The following is a 21,828-nucleotide window of genomic DNA, read 5'->3' as shown; positions in this document are numbered from 1 at the left end:
TTGTCCTTTTCTAGGATATTGTTTAGAATTCCTTGCAGTGCTGGTTTGGTGTTCATGAAATTTCTCAGGTGCTCTTTGTCGTGGAAGTATCTTATTTCCCCATCTATTTTGAAAGAGAGTTTTGCAGGATACATCAGTCTAGGTTGGAGGTTCTTTTCTTTTAGGACTTGGAATACCTCACTCCAGGCTCTCCTTGACCTAAGGGTTTGTGTTGAAAAGTCTGCTGTGATTCTAATGGGCTTTCCTTTGCATGTGATTTGTTTCTTTTCTGTTACTGCTTGTAGTATTTTGTTTTTCTGTTGGATTTCTGGAATCTTGATTATTATATGTCTAAAGTGTAGAATTTTTTTGATCGTGGCTAGTTGAGGTTCTATATGCCTCACTTATCTGTATGTCTAATTCTTTCCTTCTGTTTGGGAAGTTTTCTGTCATTAATTCTGTGAAGAGCTTTTTCATGTCATTTGCCTTTTCTCTTGTTTTTTCATGAATTCCTATCAGTCTTATGTTATTTTTCTTTGTATCATCTAGGAGTTGTAGGATTGATTTCTCATGATCCCTTACTGTTTTTAAGAGATCTCTTTTTTCACAGTCACTGACTGCAATCCTATCTTCTATATCTGAAATTCTATCTTCGCAATCTTTTATTCTGTTGCGTACACTTTCAATAGAGTTTTTAATCTCCTGGATATTTGTTTGAATCTGTTTTATGGATTCCATTTCTTTCCTCTGTTGGGCATTCATTGTTTCCATTTCTTTCTTATGCTGAGTCTTCGTGGCTTCTATCATAGTCTTGAGCTCATCTATTTTTTTGTCAGTTTCTGCTCTAGAGTCTCGAATCATGACTTCCATTTTGCTCATCATCTCTCTGGTTAACTGGGAAATTATTTCTGATTTGAATTTTTCTAGAGCCTGATTGATCAATTTTGTTACCTCCTGTGCTATGGGTCCAGGGAGTCCTGTTGGTTCACTATCAGACTTTTCATCCTCATTTGTCCTACTATTTGCCATTGGTGAACTGGAAATCTGTTTTTGTGTCTTTTGCTTAAGTTTTCTCACTTTTATTTTTATTGTTGGATTGTCCTTCTTTAATTTCTGGGTATTACTTAAATCTTCCTAATATAGTTGCGTTTTAGCTTTTGAGTTTCTAATTACTCATAGATATGGTCATTTTCATAATATCAGAGAAAACCACTCTTTATATCAATCACAACCCTTTATCCCAATTGATATATTCAGCAGCCCAATAGGATCAGGCACAGCTTTCAAACTGACCACTTGTGGTAGTCATTAATGTATGGTCATTTTCATAATATCAGAGAAAACCACTCTTTATATCAATCACAACCCTTTATCCCAATTGATATATTCAGCAGCCCAATAGGATCAGGCACAGCTTTCAAACTGACCACTTGTGGTAGTCATTAATGTATCACCTTTAACTCATGTGAATTAGATTAATTTCAAGAAGCAGCTCATAGTATGTTTGCAGTGAATATTCTTTTCAATATGGCATCTTTACCATTTAGGATGGGGGGTTCGACTTAGAACAAGAGGATTAGATAAGTGAAAGAATTAGAGCAGGTTTGAAGTGAATCCAGAGGTTGTAGAATTACCTAACTATCTTTACAAAGCTATTAACTTCAGGGGGGATAGAGAGAGTGCAGGAATAAGGACAGGAATATATCCCCTTAACAGTAACAGGCGCTTGCCTTCCCTTGAAGGTACAGAGCCATGAGTGAGGTAAAATGACTGGAGAAAAGAACATAAAGAGAAATCCCTCCTAAAAACAAAAAATAATAAAAGAAGAAGTCTGAGTTATTCAGGAGCTGGAATAAAAAGGGAGATGAGGGACAATATGGTGGAGCAAGAGACTGAGTTGGAGAGAGAGGACAGAAAAAAGAAAGAAATTTTAGGGTGGAATGAGGAAAAAAGAAAAGAGAGAGAGAAAAAAAAAAAGCATTTGAAGGGCCTCTTTCAGGCTGTCTCTGATCTCATATTACACCATATGCACAGCCATATGCAGAACCAAATCCCCTGGTCTCAGCTAGGCAATGGCAGTTCCCCACGACTGAGACTGAACACAATCTACAAGGCCTAACTTGAGTTTCCCTACCCTCAGGGTTGAACTCCACTCAGTTCTATTACAGGTTTCCCCTGCCCTTTCTTCAAAGATGTTCAAAGTTGGGAGCTTAGAAAACTACCCTTCATGAGAACCTATGCCTCTGCAGAGTTAGTCTAAGGACTGGCCCAATCAGAAGGTTTGAGAATGGGGGGGGAGGTCGTGGGGGTGTTTCAAGGGTGCCCACACAGCTACCTTCCTTACTGGGTATGTTGTCACACAGTCCAGGAGGACGCACACCCGCCGGGTGATCTCAGGCAGGCAGGCAGCTGAAGAGACCCCCTCTGGGGTCTTTGGGTCCTTGCTGGGTCTGTTGTCGTGCAGTCCAGGAGGTCGCGCACCCGCCAGGGGTCAGTCAAATTTATTTTTACTACACAGAGTTTTTGAACATTGTCTTGAGGCACTGTAGTTCTCAGATATCTGATCCTTTATAGTCTTCTCTCTAAAATATGCTCAGTATTCTTGATGTCTCTTTTTTTCAATTATTCTGCCCTATGTAGTCTTGCTAACTTTCTCTTGGGTTGTCCTAGTGGACCTGTCTTCCCAGGGTCATCTTTCAAGACTCTGTGACATCTGACCCAGAGGAAGTTGGAAGTAGAAACCCAGCCCATGTTCTGTGAAACACGGAGTTTGGGGTGGTGTCCTCCAGAGGAAGAGGCATATTTTACTAACCTGCATGAAGCAATAAAATACACATTTAATTGCTCATTTCACCTCCTGTTCCTGGTCCAGTCCAGACATATTAGCAGAAAACTATTTCTAAAATACAAATGTGATCACACTAATGTGCGCTCATCTCCAAGATGCCAACTGAAGTAAATACTTTCAGCTTTTTTGGGTTGCCAGGTGAAATACATGACACTCACTTAAGTTTGAATTTTAGGTAAGTACCAAATAATATCACTAAATCTTACTTCTGTCTCAATATACTTACACTACGTTTTAGCAATTTTGACACTTATGTTTCTCAAACAGTCCCCATGCCTGTTTATCTCATCGCACATTTGCTCTTACTCTCTCTCTCTGCCTAGAATGTTCTGTCTGCCTGTGTTTCTTTGTAAAAATCCTGCCATCTCTCCAGAACCAGAAGTCTCTGCTATGGCTTTAAGCACACACGGCTTCTCCTAGCTTTGAACCAAATGACACCCTATATTTCATTGTTTAGCAGGGGTAGTTTGTCTAGTTTTTATTAGAAAGTAGCCTCCTTGAGGACAAGGGTCACTGTCCTCATCGTTTTGTTCCTGTAGCATCTAGCACAGTGCCCTGCACATATTTCATTATCAGTACATAGTTCTGATGTTTCCAGTGCTTAGCTCATCCTGTTTTTAATGATTTTTCAGGCCAAGAATGATAGGGGATGAATATCAGAGTTGTCAATTGTGATTAGGCAATTCTCAGAAGAGCTTATAGCCATCATCATTTGGAATGTATGATGAGTTCAAACCTCATATCTTTCAGTTTAATTTTGCAAGGAGAAAATGTGAGGCTACTGTAAAGTTATTTGAGGCTATATTTACACTCGTGGAAGAAGGAGTTGTATTATACTTTATTATTTCTACTTCTCTCCTTCTTTTCTTGCTTTGCCCCTATGCATGAATTATACCATATTCTGCACAATGTTTTAAGTGACTAGATCCTTTGCTGGGAAACAGTTGCAAAGGAAGTCTGTTATGGTTTGTGTCTGGATGTTCCCTCAAAGCCTCAGGTGGGTATAGGCTATTTTGGAGGTGGCCAAATCTAAAGTGTGTGACTGATTCAATGATGGGGCTAGGCCCAAGGGCACTAGAATTAAGGGTTGAGTGCTACCCACACTGTGCAGTCTGAATAAGAAAAGGCAAAATACAAAAAGAAAGAAGGGCAGAAAGATGCTGATAAGGCCCTTGTTGGCTTTGCTACCTTCTGGCAGCCACAAACTATTTCTCCTCTGCCATGATAGCCTGCCTCAGAGCCAGCCAATTTTGGACTGAAACTTCTACAAACTTTAAGTCAAATAAATCTTTCCTTCTTTAATTGTGGGTGTCTGGTATTTTGTCTCAGCGAAGAGAGAAAAGTAACTAATACAAAGTCCATCAAGCTTTAAGGCTTGTAGTAACAGAAAAATATCTCTTAACAGATTATGTCTCATATTTTTGGAAAAATAAACATTTAGGGAGCTGAACAAGCACATTTGATTCATCATCGCAGAGATTACTAGAACTTCTGATAGTCACTAAGGTCTGGTGCCACTTTTGAGGTAAGTTGGTAGTCAGTTTCTGGCCAGAGAGTACTATTGGAATGTCGAGTCCATAGCTTGTTTTCCCTTCAATTATTTTATATTTTCTTTCTGTTTACATCAACAGCGAAAAAAATTTCACTAACTTGAAGGGGAATGGAGACTCCCTCTCCCTGCAAAACTGCTTGCAGCACAGCTACTAAGTGGGGGAACAGCCTCAGTAGTTTTAGAAATGACACTCATTTGCCCTACAGCTCTCAAACTGGTCAATGAACCTACCCACCATGCAGAGCCAAAAGTGGCTAATAAAACACAGAGTTGAATCATTCTCTCTACACTGTTCTTAACTTACCCCACTCGTGTACTTAAAAGTTAATGTGCAGAAGCCGTAAGGACTCAGAGGAGCTCAACCAAATGGCGAGACTAAATATTTTCTTATACCACTTTCCTAGCTGTGCATAGCAGTATCAGTAGGTGGGAAGATAATTTCCTAATCTCTACACATGACCTTCCTCGTCTAAATAGTCGCTTTATATAATTCAAAACTCCTTTATTGAGATGTTAACTTTAATGGATCGGGAAGGAATACTACTTATCAAGATTAATGCATTTCCAAGGGATGGCTCAGGACATAATAAGTGTGCTTAATGTAGCCATAATAGTACTTACTTCAAGTTCTATTGCTTTTGGGATTTATATGTCAGCTTTCTCATCACTCCCTCACCCTACCCAACAATCCCTCCTCTCTACTTCCTCATTCTTTTTCTTTTCTTTCTCATTTTAAACAAGGAAAGTCTAGAATCTGGTTTTCCAACTAAATAAAGTTACAATAAATTAGTTGGCCTAAGCACCTTTGAAAGAAATAACTGAGAGTTTATCTTTCATGGCCAATTTAGATAATTCAATTTCTTTTTTAGCCAAATAGTCATCAGTTCCAAATATATGATGAGATACTCTGGCATGTACACATTTTTGAGTCTTTGTTTACATCAAAACCTTTATTTTTTGTATCAAGTCCACAGTACTGTCTACCAAAAAATGAAATTTCATCTTCCATATCTCAAAAAATCATCTAGAGAAAACATTTTACTTTGGGCTAATGGGATAAACTAAATAGGAATATTAGTCGATAATTCCTTTCATATCTGCTAGTGAACATCTGAAAGGATTAAGAGTTTTGCCCCATTGAAAAGCACAGAGTACCTTCTTTGTGCCTCTTAACATAATCCCACATGGTCTGTGTCTCAAAGATCCATATGTAGAGATTGATTTATAATCTTAAAAACCAAAGGAAATTCCTTTTCCAGGTCCAGAATGAGAGGCAATAAATTTCCATGTAAAGCACAGGTTTAGCACTCAGGGGAAGGGATTGGAATCCTGCTCCTCACAAAGTATAGGCATTTAAGCACTTAGCTACTCTCAATTCATATCTCTCTCAGGCAATAGTAGTCAATTAATATGTATCTACATGTGTGAGTAAATGTTTGCTGAAAGTAAGCAGGCTTTATGCAATAATTTTTATTTCAGCTACATCTAAAATTTTAATAAAAATTTCATGTTGATGTTTATTTATGACTCCAAATATGTTTTGGAGCCGAGGGATGCAAAGAACGTGCACCCACATGCATATTGTTGATTTGAGCATTATCAGAAAGAAACCTGGGACTCAGGGAGGAAGTTGCCTGTATTTAATGTTAGGAACTGAAATTGTAGCTAGGTTGCTTATTCTGGAGTACACATCAAAGTTAAGGTGAGATTCTGGGTCCTCCCAAGTGACAGATTGTGTTGGTCTTGATTCTATAAACTAAAAACTTCATCTGAAATTGAATGGCCCTGTAGTGTTGTCATTATGTGCGACATGGGCTCCTTTATATGAGAACCTTGCAGAATTATTAGAGAAAGAATAGAAAGATGTCGGTGAAAGCTATTCACATGCTGTGTCTGTACACTTTGGAGTAAATCATGGTGTTCTTCCTGCTGCTCGGGACTTCTCACAGCTTACAAAAATCATTAAGGATTCCATTTGCACCTCCCTGGTGGGAAGTTAAGAAATAAAATCATGCCAGCTAGTGTACATTTCAAATATTTACAACACCATGCTTTCACTCCAGGCAGAATCCTTACAATATTCCTCTGAGAAATGAGTGTAGACATGGACTGTCCCTTCCCACAGCCAGTCATTTATTTTTTAAATGTTTTATTTTATTAATACATATTTGCAACTCATGCAGTTTACAGTCATTTTGGGGAGTGGTTACATGTACATATAACAGCTTCTTTTTTAAGCCCTTTCCTCGTCCCTCTCCATCCTCCTTAATGTACTTGTTGATATTGTCTCAGCTCATGTTATGAAATATAATGTTTACATTGATTGGGTTATTAAGTTCCTATATATATAGCCCATTTTTATTGCTCTAATTTCTCCTTCCCCTCCTCCTAATGCATTGCCCTTGTTTCCTATTGTAACATCTGCCCCCTTGTCTCTTTCTATTCATCCATTACCATCTTCTTTGTCTGTACTTTGCCTCATTCAAATGAGAGATACCATATGGTATTTAAGCTTGTGTCCATGGTTATTTCACTAGATATTATCATTTCCAAGAGCATCCATTTTCCTACAAGTGTCTCAAATGTGTCATTCTTTATAGCCAAGTAATATTCCATTATATATAGACACCATGTTTTCTTTATTCAGTCATCTGTTAATGGGTATAAAGGATTTAGCTATTTTGAATTGTGCTGCTAAAAACATTGGTGTGTAAGCATCAATGTAGAATGATGATTTAAACTCCGGGGAATATACCTAATGGGGGATAATTGGGCCATTTGAAATTTCTAATTTCAGTTCTTTGAGAAATCTCCGCACTGAATTCCATAATGGATGTGTTATTTCCACCAACAATGCAGGAGGGTTCCTTTTTCACCAGTCATATCAGCATTTGTTATTGTTTGATTTCCTGATTGCCATTCTTTCTGCAATAAAATGGAATCTTAGCATTGTTTTAATTTGCATTTTTCTAATGGCCAGAGATGTTGAAGATAATTTGTTAACTATTTGTTTTTCTTCCTTTGTGAAGTGTCTGTTCATTTCTCTTGCCCATTTCTTGACTGGGTCTTAAATTTTAGCTGTTTTGTTTTGTTTCATTTTTAATTCTTTGTATATTTTGGATATTAGTCCTCTGACTGGGGAGTAGCTGCAAAGTTTTTTTTTTCTTGTTCTGTAAGTTGTCTGTTCACTCTACTGATTGAGTCTTTTATTGTACAAAAGCTTTTTAGTTGTTATAATCCCATTTGTTGATTCTTGCTGCTATTTCTTGAGCCAGCAATTTATTAAATAAACTTCTGAGACACTTCTTCCTCTGCTAGCTCCTAGAACCTGATCTCTTTTCCTCTGATATTCAGGCAAGAGAATAAAGGGGAAAAGAGGAGAAGAAAAAAGAAAGGGAGTAGTCTTTCAGAAGAGAGAAAAGGAAGAGAAGGAAGTGGGGAGGGGAGAAATCAGAGGAAATGGTGACTGGCATTCAACAGTTGCTCAGTAAATATTTAATAAAGACTGAGCTTCCAGTAGCATGGTCACTCTCTGAATTCCAGTTAACCTGTAGTTTCATTAACAAGGGGTAAAGAGAATTATGATGGTCTTTGAGTATTCTCTTTGAAAGAAAATATGGAGAATAGCAATCTTCAGTGCTAGTAAAAATCACTCAAAAGGAAGTGAGATTGCCCTGCAGCACGAAAGAGGAAAGGTCACACAAAAAATATTTTTCTTAACAATAAAAGTTGTGACATGGTAGTAAAAGTTAGTGGAAATGACTTTGAGATTTCTTTCCTGGGATAATTTTTAAAATTGAATACATTTTTACCTTTTAGGGATGGTTACAAAAGGCCCCACTGAACAAAGCTTACAGACACATCAGGCTTTGTGTCTCTAGATAGAAGGACACATTATGGGCAATATCAGTCAGAGCAAGAAAAGGAAAGGGAAAGAAAAGTCCAATGAGAGCTTCTGGGTGTGCAAGTTAGCATGCAGATTCCCCCTGCCACCCATTACATCATCAGGCTAGTGCTGTTCTGGAAATGCAATAGCTGGTGTGACTCTGAACCAGGTCGGAACTGAAGGGCTACGTCACTGACTTTGTCACTATTATTAATGTCAGGAATCACCACAGTGCTGACCATGTCCGCAATCATCACTGGCATGGTGCCTCCATGCCCCAGGTGTCCTATGTCAAGGCAGTGGATGTATACTTGTGGGTCAGCTCCCTCTTTGTGTTTCTGTTGGTCATTGTCTATGCAGCTGTGAATTACCTCACCACAGTGGAAGAGCAGGAGCAATTCAAGAAGAAAGGAAAGGTACCACTTTGCTTTGATTATGAGATCCTTTTTGGAATGTGGAAAATTCTATGCTCTTATCTAACCCTCTCCTGATGATTCTACAAGCTTCTGTGTTAAGTCCTTATGCTTTCGTAAGATGCAAGTTTACAAGATGGTTAAAGTTTAATATTGAACTTCAATCTCTGCTCTGTGATGGCTGGTTTCCTTAGCATCCTCATTCACCTTCACCAGGAGATTTTGTGTTTTGAAGTGTTACTCTCAGTATGGTTTTCTCCCCTTGCCTGTACCCCTTTGAAAAGAAGGGATTGATATACAAACCACAGCTTTAAAGTGGGTAGTGATGATAATAATAGCTAACATACAATGAGTGTTCAGTATACATTGGCCTATGGCAGTCACCTAACATACATTATCTCATTTAATTCCTACAATAACCTCTAACATGTATTAACTCATTTAATCCCCATGATGGCCCCAGCGGTCAATGTTTTATCACCCTCATTTCACAGAGGCAAAATAAGACAGACAAGGTCACACAGCAAGAGGAATTAAGATTTGCTTCTGGGTCTCCTTGACCCAAAAGCTGTGCTCCCAACCAGCAAATGACATGCTTCTCAAGATTTATTTTTCTCTTTGTCTCACTGATAAGAGTGAAAGAGCAAAATGGGAGGTTCTTCGCCTCACAATATCCTAGAATTAGTGTGCCTTTTGGACTCTAGACGTTACTTCATTTTTGTGGTGTTGTTTAATATGGCTAAATCATTCTCTGTCTGCTTCATTTCATGGAGATCTTGGCTACCAGTTCCCTCTTCTAATGAGAATTGACCTAAGATATTATACTGTAGGAACCAAAATGATTACTAATCATTCATTTGCTAGACTACACTTAAGAGATTCTGTGTGTATATAATTTTAATGAATTATATCCACATTGGCTTAATAAATTCTTACATACCCAGAACATTATTTAAATATTTTTAATTTCTAGTGACACCACTTCATATCTTCAGAGTGTTTTTATTTCATCTCTCCCTACTGAAGCTTCATATCAGCTCCCCAGTGTGGGGCTTGTCGAGATGATTATCTCTGTATTATAAACGAAGAATCAGAATTTTATTGAAGTAAACTGTTTTGCCAAAAGACTCACAGCCAACAAAGTTGCTGCTGCAATTCAGATCTCCTAGGATGCTAACTTCATTGTTTCCTTTGATATTGAGTCAAACCTCAGAGGAGCTGATTTTGTTTTATTACAGAGGCTTCCATTCTTTTGTTGACAGCAGCTGGCTATGTATCACACACATTTTGCTATGCAAATGTGAGGAAAGTGGATATTTTAGACCCGTGTGCTCCAGTGATACATACACATCACCCACTTTCTCATTAACCTTCTGACTGAACTGGTCTGGGGTATAACCTGAGAGTCTGCATTGCTAACAAGCTTGAGGTGATGCTGATGCCACTGTTCCATTACTTACTCTGCAACTAGCAGTGCTTTGGATAACCTGTAAAGTAAAAGATGACAAAAAAATTGATAAAGAGTGAAATCACTTTTCTTGTTTTGATTCAAGTATTACTTAACCCAAGAAATAGACATCAAAAAATTTTGGGGCCATCTCTAACTAGTCCATTGACTCCCAAATACCTACATTTTTCCTGCCTTTATCTGCCACACAAATGTTTTCACACTAACTGATTTTTTTTAACTTGAGGAAGTGATATACATCTTCTTGTGTACCTAATGATAAAATTTTTAGTAAGTATTTTCTTTCTCAAATTTTAGGAGTTTTTATTTTTTAAAATACATATAATTTAGAATTTACCATTGTAGCTATTTATAGATCAGCAATGTTAAATATATTCACATTGTTGTACAATCTCCAGAGATTTTTTTCCTTGCAAAATCGAAGCTCTGTATTCATTAAACAAAACCTTATTTTCTCTTGCTCTGTGAAGTTATCTTAAAGAAATGTCCTACTTGTCATTTGTAGATTGTAGGATAAAAGAAAAAAATGATTTAGAGTTAAAAAGGAGAGATGCCAAACTGTACTCTGTCACTTTCCAGCTTTGTTTTTTAGGCTGTCTCCTAAACCTCCATTTGCATTCCCAAAATGGTATAATTTCTTGCCAATTTTCCTTAAAAGACTGCTGTGAATGTCAAATGATATAATAATGGATCTGAAATCTTGGTAAACTATAAAGTGCTATACAGATGTAAGTTCTTACTGTGGTTAGTGTAAGAGGCCTACACACTGAAAGGAGTTTTCATAGATGGTACAAATTGGCAGCCTAAGATGAGAGGCCTTTGAACGGATATTAAATCCTTTATGGATGAGGGCAGAAGGATACATCTGCAGGTTTAGAGGATAATCAGTGGTACCTCTTCTCTCTATTTCAGTTGGAAATCAGTTTTAAAAAGAGAACAAGAATTGGGAGCCAGACAGATGGGTACAATAATGTCACCTCCATTTTTAATAAAGCAGTTTGTTGAATGTTGCTTAGATCTGTAAACAGAACAGTTCACTGTAGGTAGAAGGGAAAGGGTACATTACCAGAACCCCTGCAGTGGGTCCTGGTCTCCTGTGAGCCATGACAGCACAAGGCAAAATTAAAGAATAAAGACAGGAAACAAGACTTAGGAAAGAAGCTGGGTTCTGGGCCTAATCAATGCTGCTCTGAGCAGCAAAGATGAAGGCAAATGAGCTTGCCATTATTTACTGGGTTCATAGGGAGTAAGAGATGACTCAGAGGGTGATGACAATCCTAAATTGACAAAGATCTTATAATTGGAGGAAGCGTCAGATGTCTCAGAGGGTGTTGGTAATCCTATGACCATGAGGATCTTATGCTGATAGGGATCTTATGTTGATTGGAACAGTAAGGTGAGCAAAGGTGTTCTTACAAGAGTAGGTGAGATGAGTTAATCTGATAAGGAATCTGCCCCTCTCCAAGTGAAAACTTTCTTTTACTACTCAGTTCTCAAGGAATGAGGATGTTTTCAGCTGATATAATCTTGCTCTTCAGTGTCACAGTGTCATCAAGGGACCACTGAGGTCTCAGCTGTGACCAGAGGCCAAAATGGGGTTATGCTTTGGCATGTGATAGCTGGCCTATAGGCAAGAGAACTAGGACTAATCATAATTTAATTGTGAAGTGATTTTCCCCAAAATTATATAGAATGGCTCCCAACAGTTCATTATATTCCTTGCTGAATTAAAAGTACTTACTCTTTTTTTTCTCATTGAGTTTATTGGTACATTTTAGGTATACAGTACAGTTACATTCATCATTGGGCTCTTGTAAAAGTACTTACTCTTTTGGTCACTGGCAAAGCTAAACAATTTAGGGTTCTCCCTATTATATCATTTTACATCATTTTGAAGAACAAACCTGAACACCAATTTGAATGCTGAAGTCAAGCCTCAAAAGAGACTGGTCCAAGCATGCTAACTCTTTCCCCTAAATGCCAAGGGAGAAATGAAAAATGGATGGTAAGGAAGGTGTAGAATATTAGCCCAGGGGAGTTCCTGCCTATAAAAATATGCAGTCAGCCAAAACTCCTTTTCTACCACCACCACTATCAACCACACCCATCTGCCATCTCCATCACCATTACAGAGATGCGACACTCCCATCACCCTCCACTGCCATTCAACCAAATAGCACCTCCCCTACCTCTACCATTGCACACCCTCCAACCACCCACTAAATACTAAGAACCAGGAGAACACTGAGGCCATGGAATAATTTTCACTAATGTTGACTCTTCCCTAGAAAAGAGGAAGGAAGCTATATTTTTATTATTCTTTTCCCAAATGTTTTTTCTAATTTCAGGACATAGAACTCAGTCTAAAACAGATCTGTAGTTAAGACAAAATATACCTTGTCAATGTGCTAATTTATGGCCTGCAATGAAAAATTAAAGACCAATTTTAAAGCTGTTTCTGTTGCACAACTGACATAAACTTGTAAAAAATTGAAGTCTTTTGGTAACTTGTAGGATGCAAAATTTATCAATTACATAGATAATTCTACATTATTATAATGAAGAATTAGAATGGCACTCTTATTTTTCAAAGATTTGTTTCTTTTAATGCACCGACATTTTTATAGATAAAAATAGTGGATGGATGGGGATAGTTCAGCAGTGTTTTGAGTATCTATCTAGGAAACCAGTTAAGAAGAGTGTGTATAGTTTTTCCAGGGTCAGATCCATAGTTGAATACATTAGTAATATTATTGGCTACCTCAGATTAGTTATTTACTTTGATCACTTTGCATTTTATTTTGTCCATTTTATTTTACATGAAAATTTTCTGCAATTAAATAAAAGGACAATGTATTTCAAATTACGAGTTCCAGGTTAGTTCACTGACTGCATTCTTTGAATTCAGTAAAATATTAAGTTTTTAATTCCCAGTACTGGGGAAAAAAACAACAATGAAAATATTACATTTTTAAATTGCTATGACCCAAATAAAGGTTTTGACAGAATTTACTCTTTAGCCTCCAATTTGAATTCTGGATAATTTCATCTAGAGTAGCCTCTTCATATTTGCTTAGTTTTCAACTTCCCTATAGATCAAGAAGTGATTTTATTTTCACAGAAAGCAATCACTAACAGCTGGTTCCTAGACACTGTTCTATATTACTGAGATCTTCAATCTCCTCCAGAGTAAACCCTGAAAGACAATTTTTGGTTTAGATTCAGTCGGGCACTAGAGCCAGTAAGCACTGATAATTTTCTTCTTCAGAAAAATAAGTCAATTTCATGTTTAATTGAGCTATATTAGCATCATTCATAGATAATTTTAAGCAAAAATAAGATGACCTGGCTGATTTGCATTTTTAAAAATCAGCTAAAATCATTCCCTTGCCAATCTTTAATTTAAGCATATATGGGTTACCTGATGTGATTATTCTCTGCTTTTGAGCAAAAACCTCACTGACTAGGCCCTGCTACGTTCTCCCTAAGGAGAAAAATCAGTTGAAAAGCAAATCCAATTGACTTATATTGATATTCCAGTAAATTATGTTCAATTTCAACTCATAAACTTATGGCAAACAATCCATACTACACAGAAATAAAGAGGAAAACATGCATCCACTATAACAGTCTGTCAGATCAGGACTAAATTAGAAAACATTGATTTTATAGTTGCATATATTTTACTTTTATGATGCTCAGATACCTTTGTGGAAATAAATATAAAATTCATTACTAAATCAAGATCCATAAAACGATGTTCTCTGTTTATTATTAAAGTGACTTTTAGTGAGGCACCGAAGGCAAAACCAAAATTCTAAGAAGTAAAACATTTTTAGCATTTATAAAAATTATTTAAAAATTTTTATTTACATTTTTACTGTAATTCCTATTCATAAAACTACATTCATGGCCTACTTTAAAGAAGTTTTTATGACAGATCTCTGGAATGTACAATATGGATGCGGTGCAAACCGTGGCCTTCAATGCTGTTACCATGACGGCGAGACGGACATGGACCAGAATTCCTCTTGTGTCCACTCTGAAGAGGACTGTATGAGAGGGAGATCCACAGCATCCCCAGCACAAAGTCATCTCGGATAAAGACAAGAAAATCCCTGGAAGGAATCATCCTGAAAAACAACCATGCCATCGATACCTATTCTAGAATTTTATTTCCCATTGTATATATAATCTTTAATCTGTTTTACTGGGGTTTATATGTATGAAGATTGCTCTCTCTCTCTCTCTCCCTCTCTCTGTCTCTCTCTCTCTCCTTTCCGATTAGACAAGTGCGCTGTATCTGAGCCACACCCCCTAGCCTGAAGAGGAATTCCTAATGTATAAAACTTGCATTGGAATCACATTATGTTGATTTATAAACCTTTGAATATAAGTTGAACAGTGTAGATCGAACTTGGAGAGATGCAGTCACGTCTCCTGGCCTAAAGAAGATTTGAGAGCAGACTGGTTGAAATCTAGGAAAGTGTTCAAAGTCCTAGGAGGATTTGACATCATAAATTAGAGTTACAGGAATGTGTATTATGGAGAAAATTATTTTCCGTATAGAATAGCTTTTTAACTACTTCATCTGGACACTTCTCTATTAATGAAAATGTTCTTTATTTAACTAGGGAATAAAGTTGGACTATGACATTAATTGAAGGATAATTTATTTCTTAGTGTCAGACTACCTAACAGGTTTATGTCCTCATAGGGAAAAACATTTTCATCAATGTGGTGGTATCCTCTTATGAAGGGCCCAGTCAAACCTTTTGTCTTCGTCACAAATTATTTAGTCAGAAAGGGGAAAATATCTAAACTTAACTCAGTCTTCTCTCTTAATGTATGTGAATTCATACTTCAATCATCAACAACAGCATCTAGTATAATAAAAAACCACGATTACCTGGGAAATGTACAAGAGACAGACAGCATATGACAGTTATCTCATTTCAATTTTTACTTCATTTGCTGATCACAATCCTGAACAGACTGTACATGATGTTCACCGAGGGATAAGCCTGGATAAAATATGAGGATTTTGAAAATGATCTGCTTTTTCAGATTAAGAAGCTAGCCAGCCTAAATATAGAAATGGGCTGTTTTATACAGACTGAACTAAAAAAAGAACCTATGAAAAAGTAACTTAGTTTTATTGTTTTTGTTTTGATTAAATAATAGTTTCATTATTTAAAAAATTAAATAACCAATTGCCAAAATATTCACCCAGAATTAAACAGTTACAATTTTAATACATATTCTTAGAGATTTTCTTTGCATAACTTATTTTTCCTAATGAAGAATTCTGTATATATATTTTCACTTACTAATTTTGGCACTTAAATTATAGCAACCCTGTGTAACCCTTATTAGTAAACAAACAATATTTAGAAGTAAAATTATCTTAGAAGCAATGAAATTTTTAGCCATATTCAAATTTCAGCATTTATTTCTTTTATTAGAATCCCTGTTTGCCTTAGAAACTGCCATATGAGATTATTTGACCTTCTCAAATGTTCTGGAAGATAGATTACTGTAACAAGGAACTGTTTTATTTTTATTTCATTATTGCCTGAAGCAGAGGTGATACCCCTTTCCCACTTCACTCTACCAATCTTGATTTTTCACTTCGAAAAACTAGCTTCCCATTTTTATACTGAAAACTTTGGCATTGTATAAAATGGTTTTATTAAAACAGTTCTACATATTATGACGTTCCTTTCTTTCATGACTATTGCCACTGCAAGCTTTTGCCATCTTGTAAATAGGAGGATAAGTGGAATTGCAAGTATTTTTACACAATTTGCCACAGAGTCAGAATCTGTGAGCGTATAATCTTAATCCTTGTAGGTGAGTTAGTTGTGATGAATAATGTGTATCATTTATTGTGCCACTCAGACCTATTAAAATCACACACATGTACACTTATTTTTTAACATGGAGATGAATGAGAAAAGAAATTTTACCTAATTCTATAGTCATTACTAAGGTAAAAATTCCAATGAAATCAAACAATGCAAGAAAAGAAGCATGAAAAAGGTGCTATTTCAACTATAATTCTCTACCATCACATATTTTTTCCTGGCAGGCACTTAGGCAAAGAAGTGAGTGTTATACTCCCATTACCTCATTTATGGAAAGAAGCCAGTTATTCCCTGTAAGCCTTGCTTTAAAACACTATTATTCTATACATTTCTGCTTAATTTCAAAGGTGTATCACTTCTCAAATGCAGTTTGACTCCCTTACCTCAATTTAAAAAAGAATTTAAACATTTTTTCTTTCCTTTAAAGAAATCAAAAGACACACTTGCTGGATATTTAAGGAGTTTGTTTTATTCAAGATATTGCAATAGGAATAACATATATTAATGAGGAACATCCCAGAGAAAAGGAAGGGACCCAAGAGTGTCAGAGGCAGGAAAAATGAATATGTCATACTCAATACAGTATAGTATGTAAGAGCACAGTGATCCTTTCTTAGAGTAAAACATGGTAAAAGGATTTCTTGACCTCCACTAGATTCTAGAAACACAAGGGCCCAAAGTTCAACATTGTACTGCCTATATTGTCATATGATCTTCTGTTTCAACCTCCTGTCTATCATTAGTTTTTGTTTTAGAATGGGACCAAGTGAGTGTATAAGAGATTTCACAAAGTTGAGAAAAACTGTTAATACTTTTCAATCTATTGAAGCATACTTTATTATATGAAACACTGAACTAAGTTTTATTATAAGGTATTCAAAGGATGAGGCAGTACTTTTAGTTCTAAGAACAATTCAGTTCACTATAGAAATGTATTTTCTACAAGAATGCTTCTTTACAAATGGCAGAGCAGTGAGTGTCAGCAACTCAGCTTCTCCAGGAAAAAGCATTTAGTCTGGAAAACATTAGCTTGGAGAAGAACCCAAGTGAGTGGAGGGGACACAGGAACCCTGGAGCTGGAGCTGACAAAACAAATAGCATCAACCTTGAAGAAAGACCATGCTGCAGAGGGAGTCTGAGAAGCCACACTCTCACCAGCAGGGGGAACCCGCAAGCTCCAGCGGGGAGGCAAAGTGAAATATAATTTTCCTGCTCACAAAGAATTGGAGAAAGCAGGAAGAACATGAGACACTGCTTCCCCAGAGGCTCTTCAGTCAGCAGTAGGTGACTGAGTGACTGCAGCACAAGCACCAGAGGACTCAGGTGCATGGAGCAGGAGCTGGCGAGGTTGCCCTTGTAGGGACGGGCTGAATGTTTGAACCTTGGGGCCAGAACAGCCCTTTGACTGCTTCACACTGCCAAGTTCCCAGAGGGGATGAGGGAAGGACGGTCACTGGAGAGACTGCCGGTAGTTGGAGCAAACTGAAGAGAATCCCGTTGAGAGGTGGGGACTGGTGATCATAGATTCAGCTCCCTCGGTTGGAGGCCAGATTCAGCCTGCGCTACTTAGGATCGATTGGAAGCTCACATTAGAGCTGAGTTCCCACTCTAAGCAGGTCTCTACATCCAGCACCTTCTGGGGGAAGACAGCCCCGAGACTTGCAGCATGAAAAGAGAGAGACACGTCCTGGCCTGAGCTCTGCACCTTAACCCGTGCCTGAGCAAAGGGGCCACGTGTCCCAAAAGTAGAAATTTTCTTTTACTGTCGCGATTTGATTGTATTATTTTTTTCATTTTTACTTTACTTTTTATTTTTTTTTTTTACTCTTTGCTGTTTTCCTCCTTCTGTACATTTCCTCTCGCACTTTTATTTGATTATTTTATTCCATTATTTTACCCCTCCTCTTTGATGAGAACAGATTAATGGTGTATATGTGCTTTGATTACTCTTGCCTCTTCTCCCTCCCAATACAGTGTATAGAGGGTAAAAGAATTCTTCCTCGTCCACTTATGTCCCTCCTACTTCTACCCATCTCTTTGCCTGACCTCTTTCGCCTGGGTTTTATTCATTCTCAATTTACTTTTCTTTCCACTCCAGCTTTTCAGTTGTCTCCCTTAAACTTTTTCTCAAATATGTGTATCAGTCATAGAATCTTTTCTCATTCTCATTTCCCACTACCAAGTTTGTATCTAGTTTTCCCCGATATTTCTTTGTAAATATACAGCGACATAGTCAATATCAATAGGATCCTGTACTTATCCCCTTTTCCTCCTTCCTATACCACAAAGCAGAGGACTTTAAAAAAAAGTTTTTCTTTTTCTCTTCTTTTTCCCCCTCTGGCATTATTCATCTCCAATCAACTGTTGTTTACATAACTGATTCTATAAAATACTGTTGAACGCTGTTTTTCACTAAGGAGACACATCATATTTTGTGCGCATTAATTGTGGATCAAGACTTGGGTTGTTATGATGCTTACACTATAGCTGTAGATTTCTTCTCTAGGCTACAGGGAGACCCAAAACAGTCTTACGGCATGTTTTTTCTCAAATAGCCATGACAGATACCACTGTAATGGATTTGCCTGTTACTGCTGTAGTTGAAGTGATTGAATAGGAATAATCCTTACTCAGTGGACAATTTGGTGGCAGTGAATTTCTCTGCCAAGTCTACCATCACACTCAGGCAGGGAGAGGGACAGTAAAGAGTTCCAGATCCAAGAATTCAGACTATAACTTTGCAAGAACGCCTGCAATATGGCAAAACTAACCCATCCTTAGTCTGAGTTAACGTCAGTATTATGGTGGAGGGAATGTCCAGCTTGTGTTCCCATTAGACATCTTATTAGGTTATTTTATATGTTTCTTGATTTATTTAGTAACATGGTGTTATGTTCATTTATAGTTTCATGTGTTTATTAGATTATCACTCTTATACATTTGTTCTTTCACTGGCTGTCTAGGTTCTCTCCCTTGTCTCAACTCTATATCTAGTTTCTTCACCTCAAACTCCTAATACAATATTGTTAACATATTTTATTATTCTTTTTCCAAACACATAAACTTCAGCTCCCAATTTTTAAATTTCCTATACTTATCTCCTTTACAGTCATTCCTCTTTTCATTAGTATTATTTTCTCCTCACCCTAAGCTTCTGGCTCTTTCATAATTTACCTAGCTTATTATCCACTGTAGAAGCAAGTTCTGATAACTATATAGCTTTTCTCACTCATAAAATCATTCTCCCTTTCTCCCATATCATGCCCTTGCTCCCAAAATTATCCTCCTAGAACTCTCAGTACTAAACCTTCCAATCAACTAAAAATACTCCAAGAAAATTAGACCCCACATCAGTCTTTTCTTCTTATCTACCACTATTCTGCCCCTCAATCTTCCCCCTTAGTATCTAACATTCCTCATCCAACCTTACCTCCCATTCTCCTTGCTCCACCTCACTTGCCTCACTGTAGAGCAACCAAAAATAATAAACTGTCATAGTGGACATAGAGAATAAACAAAGAGGGGAAGAGTAACTGCAAGGACTTTATAGAGAAGGGTTGTAATATTGAATCTGTGTTTGCTGTTATAAACAGAAGCAATTCTTTCAGCAAAACATAGGGACAGAGTCAATCACTTAAAGTAAATAACAGAAGGAGTAAATGCTAGCACTGGACATATAAAGCTGAAAATTACTCATGGGAAGGCAATTTCCTACCAAAAATCTCCATATAAATCACAGACTCTCCTCACTTTTCTCATCCCCAATTTGAAGTAACTCCCCACAAAAATAGAGGAAAAATGAGAGGGACATACAAGAAAATAAACACAAATACAAGTAGGAGAATGAGGGACTGAAGAAATAGAAAATCTTTGAACCCACCCCAACTCTCTCAAGGCGGAGCAAGGGATCACAAAGGGAGAAGAAAACAGGTAGCAGAAGTCTATGAAAAGTTATGAGAAGGGATGACAAAAATGGATTAATTCAAAGAGGAAATGAACTAAAAGTTTACAACAATTATAATAATTATTCCCATGGTCGGAAAATAGGTAAAAAACTGGATGAGCTAACCAAAACAGTTCAAAATTTAAACAAGGATATGGACTTTTCAAAAAGATATCAGACAGAAATACCTGAAGTAAAGAACAGTATAGAACTGGGCCAGGGATTTAGCTCAGTGGTGCCACTGCCTGCCTTGCAAGCACAAGGTCCTGAGTTTGATCCCTGGTACAAAAAAAAAATTAATAAAGTACAGAAATGACCACTGTGAACACAGAGTGAATGACATTGAGGGCAAAACAGTGAATGATGATAAAGAGCTCGAAGAAGCTGAAAAGAAAAAGAACAAGAGAAGACTATCCAGCACCTACTTACATGACAACAAGAACATCAATCTAAGGCTAGTTGGAGTTAGATAAAAACTAGAAGATAGCACAGATGAATTCTCTAACATGCTTACAGAAATTATAGAAGAAAATTTCTCAAATATAAGAAAACAGTTTAAAATACAAGTAAGAAATGCTTATAGAACACCACAAAATTATGATGAAAAAAGTTCACCAAGGTATATACTTATTAAATTCACAGATATCCAGCAAAAAAACTACATAATTTTTTAACACAGCCAGAGAAATTTTTTTAAAAATCACATATAAAGGTAAACCAATTTGTAACACAGAAGATGTTTCAGCACAAACAATGAAGGCCAGAAGAGCTTGGAGTGGAGTATTTCAAGCCCTAAGATCAAATAACTTCCAACCCAGATTGACTTACCCAGCAAAGCTATCCTTCAAAATAGATAGTGAAATAGGGTATTTCCACAAAAAAGATCAGCTCAGAAGATGTATGAGTGCAAAACCAGCTCTAGCAAAAATGCTCAAGAAATTCTTGACAGGAACAATGAGTTGGACACAGCTAAAATACAGAGAAAACTACTGAGGTTAAGGGATAAACAGCAACAGAAAACATCAGGAGAAGAAAAACAAGTGATGCACCAACAGGTAAAGAAGGCAATGATACTAAATAACCAACACATCTCAGCAATATCTTTCAATGTTAACAGCCTCAACTCTCCAATCAAAAGACACAGACTGGAAGATTGGATAAAAAACAGAATCCAACAATCTGTTGCATTCAAGAAACTCATCTAATTCAAAAAGATAGTCACACAGTAAAAGTTAAAGGATGGAAATGCACCAAGACCCTGAAAACAAGCAGGGGCAGCAATTCTAATATTAAACATGGTAAACTTCAAGTTAAAACTGGTTAGAACAGAGAAGAAAATCACTACATCCTAGTTAATGGAACAATCCAACAAGAAAAGATAACATTGATAAACATATATGCACCAAATACTGGAGCACTTATCTTCATAAAATAAAAGCTACTGAAATTAAAAGGTCAGATAAACATTGACGCAATCATAGCAGGGGATTTTAACACCTCACTCTCACAAAGAGATAGTTGAAACAAAATCCAATAAAGAAAATTCAGAGCTGAACCACACTCTTGAACATAGGGACTAACTGGATATATACCGAGTGTTTACCATTCTGCAACAGAGTATGCATTCTTTTCAGCAATATGTGGTCCTTTTTTCCAAAATGGATCACATATTTGTCTACAAAGATTGTTTAAGTAAATATAAAGGAATTGAAATCATTCCATCCACACTGTTAGGCTACTGTGCAATGAAAATAGAAATCAATGACAGAGGAAATTTCAGAAAAGGCAAAAGCTCCCCCGCAAAAATAACAACATACTTCTAAACAACTAATGGATCACAGAAGAAATCAAATAAAAAAATTTTTAAATTCT

At 36.9% G+C, this 21,828-nt stretch overlaps 1 protein-coding gene across 1 annotated transcript in view; it reads left to right on the top strand.

Annotated features, from left to right (window-relative positions):
• Positions 1-14,375, top strand: part of Gabrr3 (gamma-aminobutyric acid type A receptor subunit rho3) — a 52,343-nt gene extending 37,968 nt beyond the window's left edge. Inside the window, 5 exon segments of the mRNA XM_010644778.1 lie at positions 8,486-8,527; positions 8,530-8,681; positions 14,087-14,132; positions 14,135-14,224; positions 14,227-14,375. Of these exon segments, the coding sequence (XP_010643080.1) occupies positions 8,486-8,527; positions 8,530-8,681; positions 14,087-14,132; positions 14,135-14,224; positions 14,227-14,375 (479 nt within the window).
• Positions 14,376-21,828: the final 7,453 nt, after the last annotated feature.

This window comes from Fukomys damarensis, unplaced genomic scaffold (assembly GCF_012274545.1).
Source record: "Fukomys damarensis isolate Sample0158 unplaced genomic scaffold, DMR_v1.0_HiC HiC_scaffold_24, whole genome shotgun sequence".
Taxonomy (NCBI): domain Eukaryota; kingdom Metazoa; phylum Chordata; class Mammalia; order Rodentia; family Bathyergidae; genus Fukomys; species Fukomys damarensis.
This window is presented reverse-complemented; position numbering and strand designations above follow the sequence as displayed.